This window comes from Eurypyga helias, unplaced genomic scaffold (genome assembly GCF_000690775.1).
Source record: "Eurypyga helias isolate BGI_N326 unplaced genomic scaffold, ASM69077v1 scaffold6456, whole genome shotgun sequence".
NCBI lineage: Eukaryota > Metazoa > Chordata > Aves > Eurypygiformes > Eurypygidae > Eurypyga > Eurypyga helias.
In genome coordinates, this window is record NW_010258449.1 from 10940 (window position 1) to 27414 (window position 16475).

Genomic DNA, 16475 nt, shown 5'->3' on the forward strand with positions numbered 1-16475 from the left:
AAAACAGGTAATGTTGGAGGAAACAACAGTGACGTGGACTGTCTTGAGACGGGTTTGATACAAGCTTGAAGCTGAGGCATGGGAAGGACCAGACAGAAGTATTACAGTTATGATAAGGCATTGTCACTTCCAAATCAGCAAGGCAAAGGGCACTTGTATACGAATTTTTGAAAGATTTCCAAAGTACCTTGCATCTGTGTGACTTTGTCATCTATCCTCTTTCTACTATATAGAAATTAGAGATTAACGTCCATGTGTTAACTGATGATCTTCCTTTTTACAGACAGACCCTCGTACCACAGATTATCCATATTATTCAGACTATGCTTCTCTAATCACACAACCTTGTTCTAAGTTGGAAGTCAGGAACTTCACAAAAGCATTTCTGCCAGTTGTGTATTCACTGATTTGCATCATCGGCCTAGTTGGTAACATCTTTGTAGTGATGACTTTTGCTTTATATGAAAGAACGAAGTCCATGACAGATGTGTACCTCTTCAACATGGCCATAGTGGACATACTGTTTGTTCTCACTCTCCCACTGTGGGCAGTGAACTATGCTTCTGACAAATGGATTTTCGGTGATTTCATTTGCAAAATGACCAGAGGTGTCTATGCGATCAACTTCAGCTGTGGCATGCTGTTTTTGGCCTTTATCAGCGTGGACCGGTACATTGCTATCGTACAGGCAACAAAGTCATTCAAACTCAGGGCAAGAATGCTCACACACAGAAAACTCATTTGTTTGGTTGTGTGGGTATCATCAATTTTAATCTCTAGCTCCTCTTTTCTATACAGTGAAAGTTACAGCTTCTCCACCAATGAAACCAAAGAGATTTGTGATCACAGATTTGACAGAAAGTCTGAAAGCACGATGCTGAAATCACTGTTGCTGTGTCTACAAGTTGTATTTGGATTTTTTATACCTTTCATATTCATGATTTTCTGCTATACGTTCATTGTTAAATCCTTACAACAAGCTCAGAATTCCAAAAGAAACAAAGCAATCCGTGTGGTTGTATTAATTGTAGTTGTTTTTCTAGTTTGCCAGGTACCTTATAATATTGTTCTTCTTGTGGCAGCTGTAAATATGGGCAAGATAGACCAATCTTGTGACAATGACAAGCTAATGGCCTATGCAAAATACACCACTGAAGCCATAGCATTTTTACACTGTTGTGTGAACCCGGTGCTCTATGCATTTATTGGAGTGAAGTTCAGAAGTTATTTTGTGAAGCTAATGAAGGACCTATGGTGCATGAGATACAAGAAATACAATAAACGTGGTTCAAGGACAAACTCTGATATTTGTCATTCAAGACAGACTAGTGAAATTCTGACTGACAATGGATCTTCTTTTACTATATAATAGAGCATGTGAACAGCATTGTTACTGAAGACTCTTCCCACTGAGCAACCCAAACCAGTGTCACTGTGCTTGTGACAGCAAGTCATTTGGCCTTCTCTGCACCTCTAAGGGAGCTCCTACAATCTACAACTCTTTTCAGGAAAAGAATTAAGATAGAAGAATAACACTGTCCTGTGGAGAACTGAAATCTCACTCGTCTCTCTTAACATTCATGCTCTTCTAAAAGTGCACTCTCTTAGAATTATCAGGAAAGTGAGGTTTACAGAGAACCCTCCTTTTTTTCTAAGGAAATATTGCATCTCATCTGTCCTACATGTCCACTGAAATACTCCCAAAGTACTAAGTAAAGGAATCGGGTTATGTTCAGACTCATTGTGCTTACATTCATATTGTTTCTGTTCATTACTTCTACCTGGAAATCCCATTTAAGCATAGGTCTCCACTGTGCTTTTGTTGCAGAGAGGCCATGCTGTAACAATATGAACATAAAGAGTTGGCATTTTGAGCAGAGCGCGGCCAGGAAAGCAAACAGAGAAATGGAGAAACAGGCTCAAGGCTGCTGTCACAGCTGGGCTTAGTTGTTAGGTGTGGTAAATCTTTGCCCAGTTCTACACTCCACCTGCTCATTGGGAGTTGCTTACACCAATGCTGAGGCTGGTCAAAGCCAACAGTGACATGTCTACTAAAGAGAATGTTAAAAAGAAAGAAAAATATTAATTAACAAGAACATTGAAATATCCACAGAAAGAGTTTATGACATCTCCTGAGATTATCTTCTGAACAGGGAATGGAGCTTTGCTTGGGAGTCTGTTCTCTTTGATTAGCACAGGATTCAGGTGCTGGAATTCATTTTATTTTATTTTACTTTATACGTTATTAGCTTCAGAGATTTACTTTATTAGCTTCAGAAATTATTAAGGACTATACCTAAAAATAGGACCAGAATCTGACTTAATTCAGCCAGAATTTTTACTGAGTCAGTATTTGACTCACCATGAATATAGAAATATCTGTGATAAATGCAATTAGTTTTACCCAGCCATGACTTTTCAGAAGATCCTCAGTGGATCTTCTTATTGAGCCAGCTTCAGCACATCGTAGCAGTCTGGTGGGATGGCGAGGTAGACGGGAGCCAGAGCTGGAGGGTAGAGGGGCAGGATGGAGGAGAGAAGAGGACCACCACGGTTTGCACTCTGCTAGGAGTACCTACGAGTCCTCTGCAGCTCCTCTGCAATGGGAGCATAAGCTATGATGGTGTCTGGATTTGCTGCTGTGTGAGACATTACACTCCTATGGCTGTGTAAATTAAGGTAATCTGCAGCTTGCTGTTTAGTCTGGTTGGGTTTTTTTTAAAGTTCACGGCTGAAGAGACAGCAGAGCTTGGATATCTAACCACATCGCTCAGTGGCAATTCAAAGGGCCAGGAAGCACAGTGCTGGAGCTGAAGATCCCTTGAGGAAGGGCATTGGTACTACACGAAAGTAGTGCTGCCTTGGCTGGTGCAATCCATCCTTGTTTGCAGTGCAGTGTGAGGGTTTTAAATATCAATGCCAGGTGTGATAAAGATTGCACATGTTTATCATGACTGAATATCAATTTAGGCAAGAATATGATGCAAAATTATGTAAATGCAGATGCATGCATTTGCTGTATATAGCACTGATGATTTTCTGGAAGAGAATTCAACAAATAAAAAATGTAACTGAAAAGGAAAAAACTCCCCTCAGATCTAAGACTTTCTTGCTACATGTATTGCCTTGAAACATTCTCTTATTCAGTGCAAAATCTCTCGTATCTGAACAATGTAACATCTCTCCCTCAGAGGCTGCGTGAGGAAGTGTGCCCTGGGGTGGGAAGTCCACGACTGAAGGCCACCGAGCGCTATGGCCACCATTGGGCAGAGCCCCACTGCCATGCTGGCATTGGCCTTCAGCCACTGAACACAACCCAAGCACTGCCCCAGTGGTTGTCAGGGTGGGGTTGAGGGGCGAGACCCTGGCGAAGAGGCAGTTGCTAACCCTGTCACTGTCACGGTCCCACCAGAGGGGGCTCACTGACAGACCCCGAGCGGAGAGGGTGGTCCCCAGGGTAGGGTGAGTGTGTCACAGCCTTCATGAAGCAGTTTCTGGCTGAAAGGGCACACTCCCTCGTGGGTGAGGAATGAGTGAAAAGAGACCAAAGCTCAGCCTTGCAGTCTGGGACCTTCCCCAGAGAGAGGGGGCCAGCATGCTGCCTCATAGGTCACCAGTCCCTGGTTAACCGTGAGGGACCCTGGTGAGTTTTAAAAGGTGGTGGTGGGACATCTGCCCCACACGGGAGGCAGCACAACCCCCTGGCCACTGTCTTGTGGGAGCAAAAAATGCTCACTGGAAATGATCATAGCATCTTGGAATCTTTTATGTTGGAAAAGACCTTTAAGATCATCAAGTCCAACCGTTAACCGAACACTGCCACTACCACCACTAAACCACGACCCTAAGCACCTCATACAGACACCTCTTAAATACCTCCAGAGATGGTGACTTGACCACTTCTCTGGGCAGTCCGTTCCAATGCCTGACAACCCTTTTGGTGAAGAATTTTTTTCCAATATCCAATCTTAAGCTCCCCTGGTGCAACTTGAGGCCATTTCCTCTTGTCCTATCACTTGACACTTGGGAGAAGAGACTAACACCCCCTCTTATTACAACCTCTTTCGTTTAGTTGTAGAGAGCTACAAAGTCTCCTCTGAGTCTCCTTTTCTCCCCACTAAACAAACCCAGTTCCCTCAGCTGCTCCTTGTAAGACCAGCTGCATTTTCTTCTCTGGACATGCTCCAGCAGCTCAATGTCTTTGTTGTAGAGAGGAGCCCAAAACTGAACACAGTATTCGAGGTGCAACCTCATCAGTCCTGAGTACAGGGGGACAATCACTTGCCTAGTCCTGCTGGCCATTCTGTTTCTGATACAAGCCAGGATGCTGTTGGCCTTGGCCACCTGGGCACACTGCCGGCTCATACTCAGTCGGTTGTTGACTAATGCCTCCAGGTCCTTTTCTGCTGCTTGTCCCCAAGCCTGTAGCATTGCAGGGGGTTGTTGTGACCCAAGTGTAGGACCCAGCACTTGGCCTTGTTGCATGTCACACAGTTGGCCTCAGCCCACTGATCCAGCCTGTCCAGATCCCTCTTTAGAGACTTCCTACTCTCGGGCAGATCAACACTCCTGCCAAACTTGGTGTTATCTACAAACTTACTGAGGGTGCACTCGATCCCTTTCTCCAGATCATTGGTAAAGATACTAAACAGGACTGGCCCCAGTATTGAGCCCTGGGGAACACCACTTGTGACTGGTTAATGCTGGAAAGCAGAAAATGTACCCACCTCTTCCCTTATTCTTGTGGGTGAGAATTGTTGCTAAGGGAAGGGGAACGTGGTGCATGTGTGGGACTAAAACAGTGCTTAAGGTATGAATTGTGATGATGTCAAGGCCTTGCTAAAAATCCCATTTGATGTATAGCTGAAGTCGATCATCATCCTGTCTTGGAGAAATTGGGATGAAGGGTAGGATGGGCTCCCCAGGGGCTGCTGAGAAGGTATAACCACAGCTCCAACCCATGGACTGGCTTTCTTATTCAATTTCTGAGGCCAAATACAGAACAGAAGTATGGGTAGTTCAAAATTTAATTTACATACAATACCCTCTCACCATTTGTTTGTGCAATCTTCTGTAAGGTAAAGAAAGACCAGTTCAGAGCAAAAGCAGTGGAGGAGGAGAATCCCCCTGTTTAGCAGCAGGTGACTATAGTGGCAGGTTCTCCAGTAGGTATTGCTGACGGGCCCTCAAATGTTGTGTCTTTCCTTTGGTGGCTCTGTCAGGAGAACTGACAGGTGAGCTGGGGTTGGTGTTGGGAGTTTAGGCCATGAAAAGAGCACAGATTTATAGGAACTTGGGTGTTAACTTTCACTCCTTATGGAGTAACTTTTCAGAACTTGCTATGGTTGCTGCTTTTTATTATTATTTTCATGTTGTGGTGGCTGTGCAGTACACTGCCTAGCAAATATATGGTGAAATTTTCTTTTTTGTTGCATGTATTCCATCTGTTATTTTTGAAGAAAAAAGGATTTGGTTTTATATAGGTCCTCATTTCCTACCATACTTAGAGAGAAGGATACACACTGTATTGTGTCATGTCATACACAGAAGATGCGGCCGATAAGCTTCAAGAAGGCAATTCATATCTTCCTCCAGCTGGTGGCTGGTGTTGGGTTGCGGTATTGGCTGCATGTACAAGGACTCTGCTTGTTAGCGTGTTCCATTCTGGTTTTGGTGGCTCCATGGCAGCCCTGTTTAACACTTCCCGTTTGAGCAGTTCAGAAGGAGGTAGTCACGAGGGCATAGTGTTAAATAAAGACATAGTATCTCAGTGCAGATAGCATCAAGCTAAATCTGTTTTCTGAGACATCATTATTAATTTATCAATATTTAATTTATTAATTAAATATTGATATTTTATCTCCCCATAAAACCTGGCAACTTCTTCCCCATTCTATTTCAGTTTAATATGCTATCCTTTCTATTTATATATTAATTTTCTTAGAAGCGTGATTACTGTAAGCTGGTGAATCTGCAAGAGAGTCACAATGGGCAGAGGAGGTCAATGTTATTTGAGCCTTGCTACTAGCAACGGAAGGCAGAGGAAAGAAAATTAAAATTATATGTAAAGATAAAAGATAAAGCAGCTGAAGTTGATGAGTGGAAACTGAAAAGAAACAGGAAATAAAACCCCAGTCTAGAGAGGAGCATTTATGGTGGAAGGTTATTGATAATGATTAAGTACGTAACAAGCATAACTGATTTTCTTATTTAGACTAAACTCTGCTTTGGATCTTTGTAGGGCAATCTTGTTGACAATAACTGTGAAAATTTTGTGGGGGTTTCCTACAAAAGTAGCAAGAAGATGGTACTTGAAGAAGATGGTACTTGAAGCTTTCAAAATTTGGACTGAATTGGAAAAAGCAGTTTCAGATTAAGTAAAAATGATAACATTTTCAAAATGCCAAAACAGTTTGTCTTATGAATCATCTAAAATATTTTGACATTTCCAGTTAGTTTTCAGATACTATACTAAAAGCCAAGGAAATAATTTCACAAAAGCACTGAAAGAGGCTCATAATCTGTTTTTTTATGCTGCCACCAACCAATCAAGGTATTCCCTCCTACCAACTCCTGTGGTAGGATGTACCACCTCCTGCCACTACCTGTGAGTTAGGAGCTCATACCCTCTTTGAAGCCATCTGTGCAAAGTACAGCTCCAAAAAACAAAAAGAAAGGAGGGTGTTTCACCCTTAAATTGTACTACACTGATAGCTCTTAATTCTCTTCTGGGAGATGTAGTTGCAGGTCCTTCAGGCTGAGGAGGGAATTAAAAGACATCTCCTCTACTGTGGGTGGCTGACATGAGACCTAGTGGTAATGATGTGACCACTAAGCAAGTTGTTGTTCTTTGGGCAGCTCTGAGCATAGTTAACTTCCTTCTGTGACAAGTTCCTTAAAACAAATTCTCCATTTTTGGTTGAATGAACGTTATTATCTAACCTGAGTTGAAAAGTGTCTGCATTTTACTTAGTTGAGAAAAAATACCTGCTCATTAAAAAGTTATTTTGATGGTGAAAGTTCTTATCCACCAAGTCAGAATCCCTTTCCTCTACAAGCTGAAAAACCTGTTGCTTGTATGATTTTCTAGCTGACAACCATAGTCAGATTTCTTTGGATAGACGGTATTATGTAACCCAACTGTATATCCTAATGAACCATTTGTATTTTTGATGAAATCATCATCTTCCATTTATTTTCATGTTCTTTCGATTATAAATTACTGCATTATCAATTTGATATACCTATATATAAAGCTGAGCTAAACCAGTATAATTAATATTCTTCTATCAAAACTTTTTAAAGCTCTTATTCAGTTTTAGTATAGCTTTGCCATTCCTACATTTATTTTAGTTAACAGGAAGTAATGTAATAATACATATTTAAGCTGTAGTAATGGAATTTTTTTATGAAGTTTTTATTCACTGAGGACTAGGGGAATCAGAGAACACTCATCTCCTTCTATAAGAAACAATGGCTGAACACTGAAGTCAGAGCATTTCTTCAAAATAAATAGAAAATACCTGTAATCTTGATTTATGTCAACCATAAACAGCCCATATGCTTCAGTATAAAACATGGTGGTTGTATTTGTGAAGAATTTGTCCTTAGTCCTATCTGGTTGTTAGGAATTATAAAGGAAAAAAGCTATCTAATTATCAGAAAATTGGTGATTATTTTTTGTTTCTTAGCCTGGGATGGATTATCCAGCTATGGTTTTGGTGTGATTTTTGGTCCCATTTCTGAAAAACTTTTACAGAGATATGGAGCCATTAAAGTAATTACCACTGGAATTCTACTTGCTATCCTTCATTTTCTTTGTTCATGTTTTGCTAGTATTCAGTTTTTAAGATATGAACTTCTGGTAGGTATCAGATCAAGTTTTGCTTCTAGTTCATGTGATTTGCTACTGTTTTTCTTTAGTATGAAATATGTTTTTAAAAAACAGTGTTTAGTTTCTGTATTCCATTAAATATACAGAAAGGAAGAGAAAAGGAATACTAAGATACAGAAAACGTATGGTTAGAATGCATAAATGATCTGTATTTATGGTAGATGGTTTGATTTCTGAGACTCCTTTATGAACATTAAAATAATCTTCTTAATTTATCCTAGGTGAATTATAATGTATTGTGATCATCTGTGCCATAAAATTGTAATAGCAAAATGTAAGCAGTTTTGTATCTATTTTTCTAATTCAGATTCAAACCAGATTCAGGTCATAATAACAGTGCTAAAAATAGTACTGTTTTCAGAGGCTTTTTCCAGTTCATGGTGTTTTCAGACCAGTGGATATGTGTGTTGGTTTTACACTTCAGAAGCAATTGCTGGTTATAAAACCCAGTATCAGCAGAGATGCAAATAGTCAAAGCAGAGACTGAAGAACCTGGTGTACCTTTTACATTGTAGTTAACTTGCCATGAACACAGTGCTTGTTAATGAAAGTGTTATGTATGCGGGGATTTACATAAAACAGGATTTTTTTTTAACAGACTTATCAATGCAGGAAATGTTTTCTACTTTGTCTTCATTAACTTGACTTGTTCTTGTCTTAGGCTGCATGCAGCTGGAGTCATTACAAAATATTTCTAAGCGCTGTTGCTCTGAACAGTTTTCTTCCCTCTCAAGTTTTCTATAAATACCTGTAATTTTGGAATTTTACTTTAAAATATGTTGTTGAAGAAAGCAACAGAAATCATGGTTTTAAGATGGCTTTATTGCTCTTACTAGAGGACCAAATTCCTTTTCATTTTTTCTGTTCCTTGTATATATTTCTATAAGGATACGAATAATTGTTTTGTGATAACTATAAAAAACGGCAGAAACATGTCACGAGGCATAAAATTGTTATTAAAGTTGCCAAATATTGGACATAAAAACTCAGTGATAGCTAATTTCACTTTTGTGTGTGTGTGTGTGTGTGTGAAATAAGGAAAAAAATGCTTGCTTAGTTAAATCTAAACCACATTTAAAATATTCGTGCTCAGATTATCCTAAACTGATTTTCTGTCTCTCCAATCTCTACAGATTTAAGGCCCAAAGACATGCTTTTAATCACTTAGTTTAGCATTATAATAATATGATTACATGTTATAACCATATGATGAATAATATACTGGCATTAAAAGCTTTACCTTGTTCTTTCCTCAAAGCTAAGGTTTGTGGCTGAACTGAAATTCTGCAAGACCACTGCCTGTTCTCTCCACCAATACACCCCTTCCTAGGGGGTTGCTACTGCTGCTCATCAGTGCAGAAGGAAAGTAAAGAACCTCATTTTCAGTAGAGTAGTTTTCCTCCTTTCCATCTTTAAGTGTTTTTAGCTGATCTTAATAGGTTCAATAATGGTAAGCTTCTGCTTCACCATGAAACCGTCACTGGCAACTGGGATTGCAGTGTCTGGAGGGGCACAGCTGCTCCTGTGCAGAATGAGGTGCAGCTATGCCTCGTTAAGATCTCAGTAATTATGAAGGGCTAGGCTGTGTGCTTACTGGGTAATTCTAACAGTAAGTATTTTTGTTGGGTTTGCTTATTAAACACACAAAAATATGTTGCTCTTCTGGATTTTTGTAAAAATAATGGGATTCCTTTTTATCACTTCTGGTTTTTCCCATTCCAAAGGCATCAGGTTACTTAACTGTTGCTACATCCTCTAAGGGCACCTATGGACAAATATTTCCAGTCAAAACAACTGTGTAAGAAACTCCTTGCCCTGAACGTCTTTTTGCAAGTCTGACATTCTCAGGTAAGAATTTGTACCTGACTCTGAGTTCTGTGAACACCTTTTAGCAATGTTTTATTCATGTGTATGAGCTGGGCTTTCAGGTTATTGCAAGTTACCATGGCTCAGCTGTGGGGCACTGGTGACCTCCCAAAGGGAGGTAATATTTTAAACCTCAGCAAATATCAAGCTATGTCCCAAAGTTAGCCCAGAAAATTGTGCAGAAAGTAGGAGAAGAACCTAAAAACCAGAAATAAATCCTGAAGTTGTTTCTCAGTTCTGCACCCCATCTTGAAGTTCTGTAGAATGCTCATTGAATGATTTTTGGTGGATTTTCAAATTTTAGTGGCAACATGGATTACTGTTTTCATCAAAAGGTGCTGGTTTGTTACCAGCCCAGTAAGAAAGGTACTCAGACTCTGTGAGGTATCATTGAAAATGCTATTTTATTAGAGGTAACACAATAAGGGGAGAAGAAATCCCCGGTTGCACATGCAAGCAGATGTTTGAAAAATAGCACTATAGTTTTTATTATAAAGGTACCTATTTGATACGTTTACAGATGAAAACTGCATATGACCTAGACATTTCAATAGATAATGCAAATACATTCTGGCACACATTTACTCTTCTTTGAGGAGGGGTTTGCACTAGATGATCTCCAGAGTTCTCACTGATCAAACATAACAGTTTGTTGTTCTGTGACTCTACTGGCAGAAATAAGCAGATTTCTCAGGTATCTTCTATGTGGAAAACTGTGCAGTATGGAGAACACCAACTGTCTTTACATTAACTGGGTGCCAGATTTTTCTTAGTAAATCAGATCCTTTTTAAGATAGTGTTTATTTCTAATGGCTGGTGGTGTTTTAGCATCTGAACATCTGTTGGTTCACTGTATGTAACGACACATTTAGAAGATTCTTCTCTGCATTACACTAGTTTTATACTGCTGCAGTTCTGAAAATGTATATTAACAGATTGTCATAGGTACTGATTCGCACTTTGTCACTATCTCAGAAGGTTACTGAAATCAAAATGGCTTTGGCCATTAAGTTCAGTTCCTGCTCAGTCTGTAAAAGTTAATTACTGTTCTGTATCTGTGCATTTTCAATTTGCAAAGTTATATAATTTAATGATACAGTACAGTTCCACAAGAAGGAAAAATAAGCATGTATAGTGTCACACAAACCGCATTTCTCTTGTCTGAAACGTCTCTCTTTGGCTTCCCAGTTGATTGCAATGTAGGAGAATACTGAAGGTCGATTTCTTATCCATTCCAGAGTCTGGCAGCTAGAGCAATTTGTAATATTTGCTAAGAGTGAAACTGCTCAAGGGATTTAAGTGAAGACCAAGTTTTGATACAGCACAGATAGAATGGAATTATTGCCAGAGAATATAAAGTTCTGTATTTCACTGCTCTATTATACAGGGTGTGATCTCTGAAAAGGTAATTATTATTTGGTGGAGAACACATTGAATTAAGGTGGGGTTTTTTTATTATTGTTTGGCCTTTAAGTAAATAAATATTTTTGTGTAAAAATTACTCCCGAATACTGCTTCATCGCAGACATGTTCACAGCAGTTAAATGTAAATTTTATGCATTCATAACGAAAGCTAAAGTAACAGGTTTTAAGAAAAAAGGTAAAATAAAGGCAAACAAAGGGCCCAGTCTGAACTGAAGTACAAAATCCATTACAGGGATTCTTACATCTTTGTAGAGGCCCTCACAGCAAACTGCAAACCCAACAGCTCTTTGAAGGATTCTGCCTGGACACTGTGACTGTAAAGAGTCTGTAAGCATTCTGTCACTGCCTTTGATCATCTGAGAAAAATTAGTAGTTGTTGTTAGGGCTAAAACCCAGGTTTATAAGAAACCTTCTTGACTCATTTTTCTGCTGACTTCTACCCCACAAGATAACTTTTGGGAATACGGTTATTAGAAATGAATAGTCCTCGAAATCCGTTTCCTCCTACAAAGGCAGCTAACATGCCTAAGACATAGGCAAACTGGTGGATACTCCAGGGTACCTGGTAAAGTCTTGAGCATCTCCAGCAGGTAACTGAAGCATACAGGAATTTTGTTAGACATGGACTAGTTCGTGTCCTTCTTGCCTCAGGATGGGAGTCAAAGCATCCGAGTGGACTGAAAGGATAAACAAAAGCTACCACATGACAGTGTGGGATATGGGATCTGACAACTACAGACATACTGGGTAATGTTTTTAGCATATGTTTGTACATTGCTCTTCCCATGGACCTTAATGTCCCATAGTACCAGGCATCAGAAAAATCTCATGGGAAAAATGCTATAAGGAAACATCAGGTGTTTGTTGATATCAACTGAGACACATTCATATCTACAAGGTTCTGGTTGCAGAGACGTTTATGCTCCCCGATGCCCAGATATTGACTGCTGCTATCAGATGCATCTTGTTTGGGTGGAGAAGCTTATCCAAAGAATTGTGCACAAAAGGAACTTAGAGTGAGATTTAAAAATATCTTAATTAAGAGCCAAAGGCCCAGCTGTCAAAATAATACTGCTCAAGGAAATCTGTCTGGCAAAGGAAGTAGGGGTTAGTGATAACTGGCAGAAAGTCAGCTTTGTTGGTGTAAGCTGTATCTGCATTATTGCTGCAATAGTCTGTCATAGCCAGTGTAGCTCCATTGGCAAAGTGCCCTCCTTGTGGACTTTGCTCAACGTGGGCTGTTAATTCCAGCTGGAAGGTGGATGTCACAATATAGACAGATTGAGTCGATTACGTGGTATCACCTAGTTCAGAAATGGAGCAGTGCTCCAACTTAAAAACTGTCAGCAAATCATTGTGACTGTCTTCCTGACCTGAGTGTAGAGGCTTGGGTGTGGGTGTGCTTGGAAGCTGACCTGTACATCAGTCTGAGTTCAGCAGCCAGGAGGGGATACAAAATACCACTGCTCATTCATTAGGAAGTTTTGAAATTTCCTATATAATACACTGATACTATCCAAAGAATCCCTTAAGATTACTTCAGAGAGCAAGTGTTTCTTTTGGGCACAAAATGATTTTCATTATTACATTTCTTAAAATCACAGAATGGTTTGGGTTGGAAGGGACCTTAAAGACCATCCAGTTCCAACCCCCCTGCCATGGGCAGGGACACCTTCCACTAGACCAGGTTGCTCAAAGCCTCGTCCAGCCTGGCCTTGAACACTTCCAGGGATGGGGCATCCACAGCTTCTCTGGGCAACCTCTTCCAGTGCCTCAGCACCCTCTCTGTGAAGAACTTCTTCCTGATATCTAATCTAAACCTCCCCACTTTCGATTTAAACCTGTTACCCCTTCTCCTGTCACTACAGACCCTTGTAAAAATTCCCCCCCAGCACCATTGTAGCCCCTTCAGGTACTGGAAGGCTGCAATGAGGTCTCCCCGCAGCCTTCTCTTCTCCAGGCTGAACAAGCCCAACTCTCTCAGCCTGTCCCCATAGCAGAGGTGCTCCAGCCCTCTGAGCATCTTCGTGGCCTCCTCTGGACTCGCTCCAACTGGTCTATATCCTTCTGATGTTGAGGGCTCCACAGCTGTGCGTTTCCGTTTTGCCTCTTTGCTCGCCTGGAACAGTGCGAGATTTCCCTCTACTGGCTAAAACCCGTTCAAATGCTCTGAGAGGGTAATGGAATATCTCTAACACCTGCGTTTTGTAATGTCACATCGCGAAGGATGCACAGGGAGGTCAGACCGTAGATAGATGTTATTACTTTGTAGATGTAATCAAAGCATCTTTGCAGCCTGGGGGAACACGGATGTATGAGAGTGCACAATGCAGTCACGCAGTTGACTTTTTCCAATGCTGGGTGTTTTTCTATTGTTGGGGGCTTGAGTTGTCCTTGTGTAATGGAGACTGTGTGCCCATTTATATCAGTACACTTTACCAATTACTTGATTGCGCTCTCTCTCAGGTGGGGGGTATGCTCCAGTTAACAGAAATCTTTCTTTTTTGCTTCATAGCAGATACCAGTGTCTGCAGAGAATTAAGCTCTGGCCCTTTTTTACTCTACCTGCAAACTTCTCTCCTAAGACGCAGCAACAGATAATACAAGGGATGAAGCACACATGCCCATTTCACAGTTTCAGGCTTGCTTGCTGGGAGCTATTTGGTGAATTCCTCTTCTGTCTAAGGATTCATTTATAGAAATGAACAACAGGAGAGGAAGGTTGAAATCCATTCTCAAGCTGCTTTTAGTTACCATCCTATCTTGGGGTTATAGTGACTTGCCCATGCCTTCCTGTTTTGCCTTCGGGAGGTACAGGTTTTGCTGCACTTGCAAACAGGTAAATCGATCCTAGTTCCACCCAGAAAAGTCCAGGTATCCTTTATTGCCAGGGATGGAGCAGAACTATTGGAAGGGGTTGCACTGACCTTGTAGCAGTCCCTTGCAGAGGCAAATGTCTTTGTATGTAGAGCTTTCTCTCCAGACATAGTTGTACGTGGTTCTGACTACTTCTTGGTTACACAGAGTTTATGAGGAAGCTTAGTTATGTATTCATTTGTATACATTTATTTATATATTATTTATATATGCATTTACATACTATGTATATGTTCATACATTTACGTAATGCTTCCTAGTTTGTGAACTTTCAGGTGTCACTTTGATCCAGCTTTTATTTTCCTCAGAATGCTTGCCAGGGGTCTTTGTGTCCTAAGCGTTCTTCGATATCCCTGTGTATTGAAAGAAAAAAAGAGGGAGAGAAGAAGTATTAAGATGCCTTTGAGTTACATTTTCAGAATGTTGATCATATTTAACAGGTAGCTAAACCATCCTACATTTAACATAGTTCTTTTTGTATATGAAATGGTGTACAAATGAGAAAGAAGAAAAAAAAATAACCCAAAACCCAACTGATGTGGAAGTTTTCAACTGTGATGACAATTCTGCTGTAGTGCAACTTGGATGAGCAATACGCAAGGCAACAGAAACTTCTCCTGGGGAGTCTTTACAGAGGCCAAGATCAATTCTACATAGTTCCAGTAACCTGAAGTATCCAAAATGGTAGATAGCAAATGAACTGTGCTTAAATGAGAGCAACTCATATCAACCGGATTATTACACTGAACTGTGGATACTGTTACTAAGTTGCTAGTAGTGTACACTCAGAGCTAGTAAACAAATCTCACTAACAAGTTACTGATTCAGGAAGAGCAAGCCCTCACTGTTGCAGCAATATCCAGGGGCAAGTCATGAGCTTGGTCTGAAACTGCTGGTCCAAAAAAAATTGGAGCAAGTCCCAAAAAGCTGAGTATGGCGGTAGCACTGCTGCTGCACACTTCCACGCCACAGCACAGGCTGTTTGGGCAGGCAGCTGCCCATGCTGCTGGCACCTGAGTGAAAAGGAGAGATTTAAAAAATTGAAAAGAGTAGAACTAGTCTATGGTCTACATTTTGGCTGCTTTTAACGACTCCACTTTGCTAGGGAGGTGGACGGCAGTGTCTTACTGGGAGGAGGCCTGGCATCCACTTGGAGAAAGATGGGGAAACGCTGGAAATGCCGATGTTAAAGTGTGCAGACTTTGCAGAAAAAAGTATTGCCATGGCAGAGGCGGAAGGCCAAGGTCCAGCTGAGCTGCTCCAGCTGGGAGTGAGAAGTGTTGTCTCACTGCACATCTTGACTTCAATAGCATGAACAATGTTCTGGTGGCAAATATTGAGACAACATAATGTGGAACTGACCATAGATTAGAAATAATTTGCTAGTCTTTGATGTCAGTGATCACAGTAATGAGTTTTATCAGTTGTCAGTAGCTTTCAAATGCACCAGCCATTGTGGTCATATGGAACAAGTAGCAACTTGATACAAATAGAGAGTTATGTTTCTCACCTTAAATAAATGTATTATTTCCTATTACATCATCAAACAATTGCATATTGCATAAGAAGGATAGATCTTAAAGTATAATGAAAAGTAAGCAAATATAAACATATCACAAACTCATTAATAACTTCAAAAACTGTGATCACCCTATACACTTTCTAAATGTATTTGTCAGCATGTCTCCTAGAACAGAAGACTTGAAGATTATAATTAAGTACTAAATATTGCCAGGAACTGTCTGGAAACTCTGTTTTGTTTAACTTGATACCAACCTTGCTTTTCTCCGGAATTGCTCTGATGTGTAAAGAGTTAGATATTGCTCTGGAATTACCCATAGTTCTGTTTCCCCCTATAAAATTCATTGTCTAGCTAAGTATTTTTTTGAAATTATTTGGTGTTTTTAAAAGAAGAAAATAAGTGGATTTTTGATGTTGATGTATGATGTTTTTCATTGTACCAGTTTAGACATGTCCCAAAGCATACAGAAGCTAATGGGAATTAATAGACAAACTTCATCCTTTTTATACTATACTTGTTTTTTGTATTGTATGTTCATGTTTACAGAAGCCCAACATAACCCATGAGACAGCTCTATACTTATTTGCATAAGCAGATTATGAAATAAAGTGTCATTTTGTTATAGGGTTGTACCATTCCCAGCAGAGAAGAATCAAGATCTGTGCCTGGCATTGTTAAGTATCAGAGCAGTGCAGATATAGACTAATAAATCAATCAGATTTTGGAAAATGCAGTGAGCACAGGATAAGTCTAGCATCTCAACGCTTGTTGAATGTTTTGTATTCTGTGCTGCTTAGAAGAAAACTATCACCACTGGTTTATGTTTCCTTGTTCTGTTTTATCTATATGCATCAAGCTTACTGCTATTAGTCCACCCTTAATAATACGATT

The 16475-nt window shown here is 40.1% G+C and overlaps 1 protein-coding gene across 1 annotated transcript; it reads left to right on the top strand.

The window, feature by feature from the left end:
* Positions 1-283: 283 nt before the first annotated feature.
* CCR6 (chemokine (C-C motif) receptor 6) lies at positions 284-1369 on the top strand (the record flags this gene model as incomplete). The annotated part of the gene is made up of 1 exon (XM_010154328.1): positions 284-1369. A coding segment is annotated over one exon (1086 nt), but the record flags the coding sequence as incomplete, so codon positions are not given.
* Positions 1370-16475: the final 15106 nt, after the last annotated feature.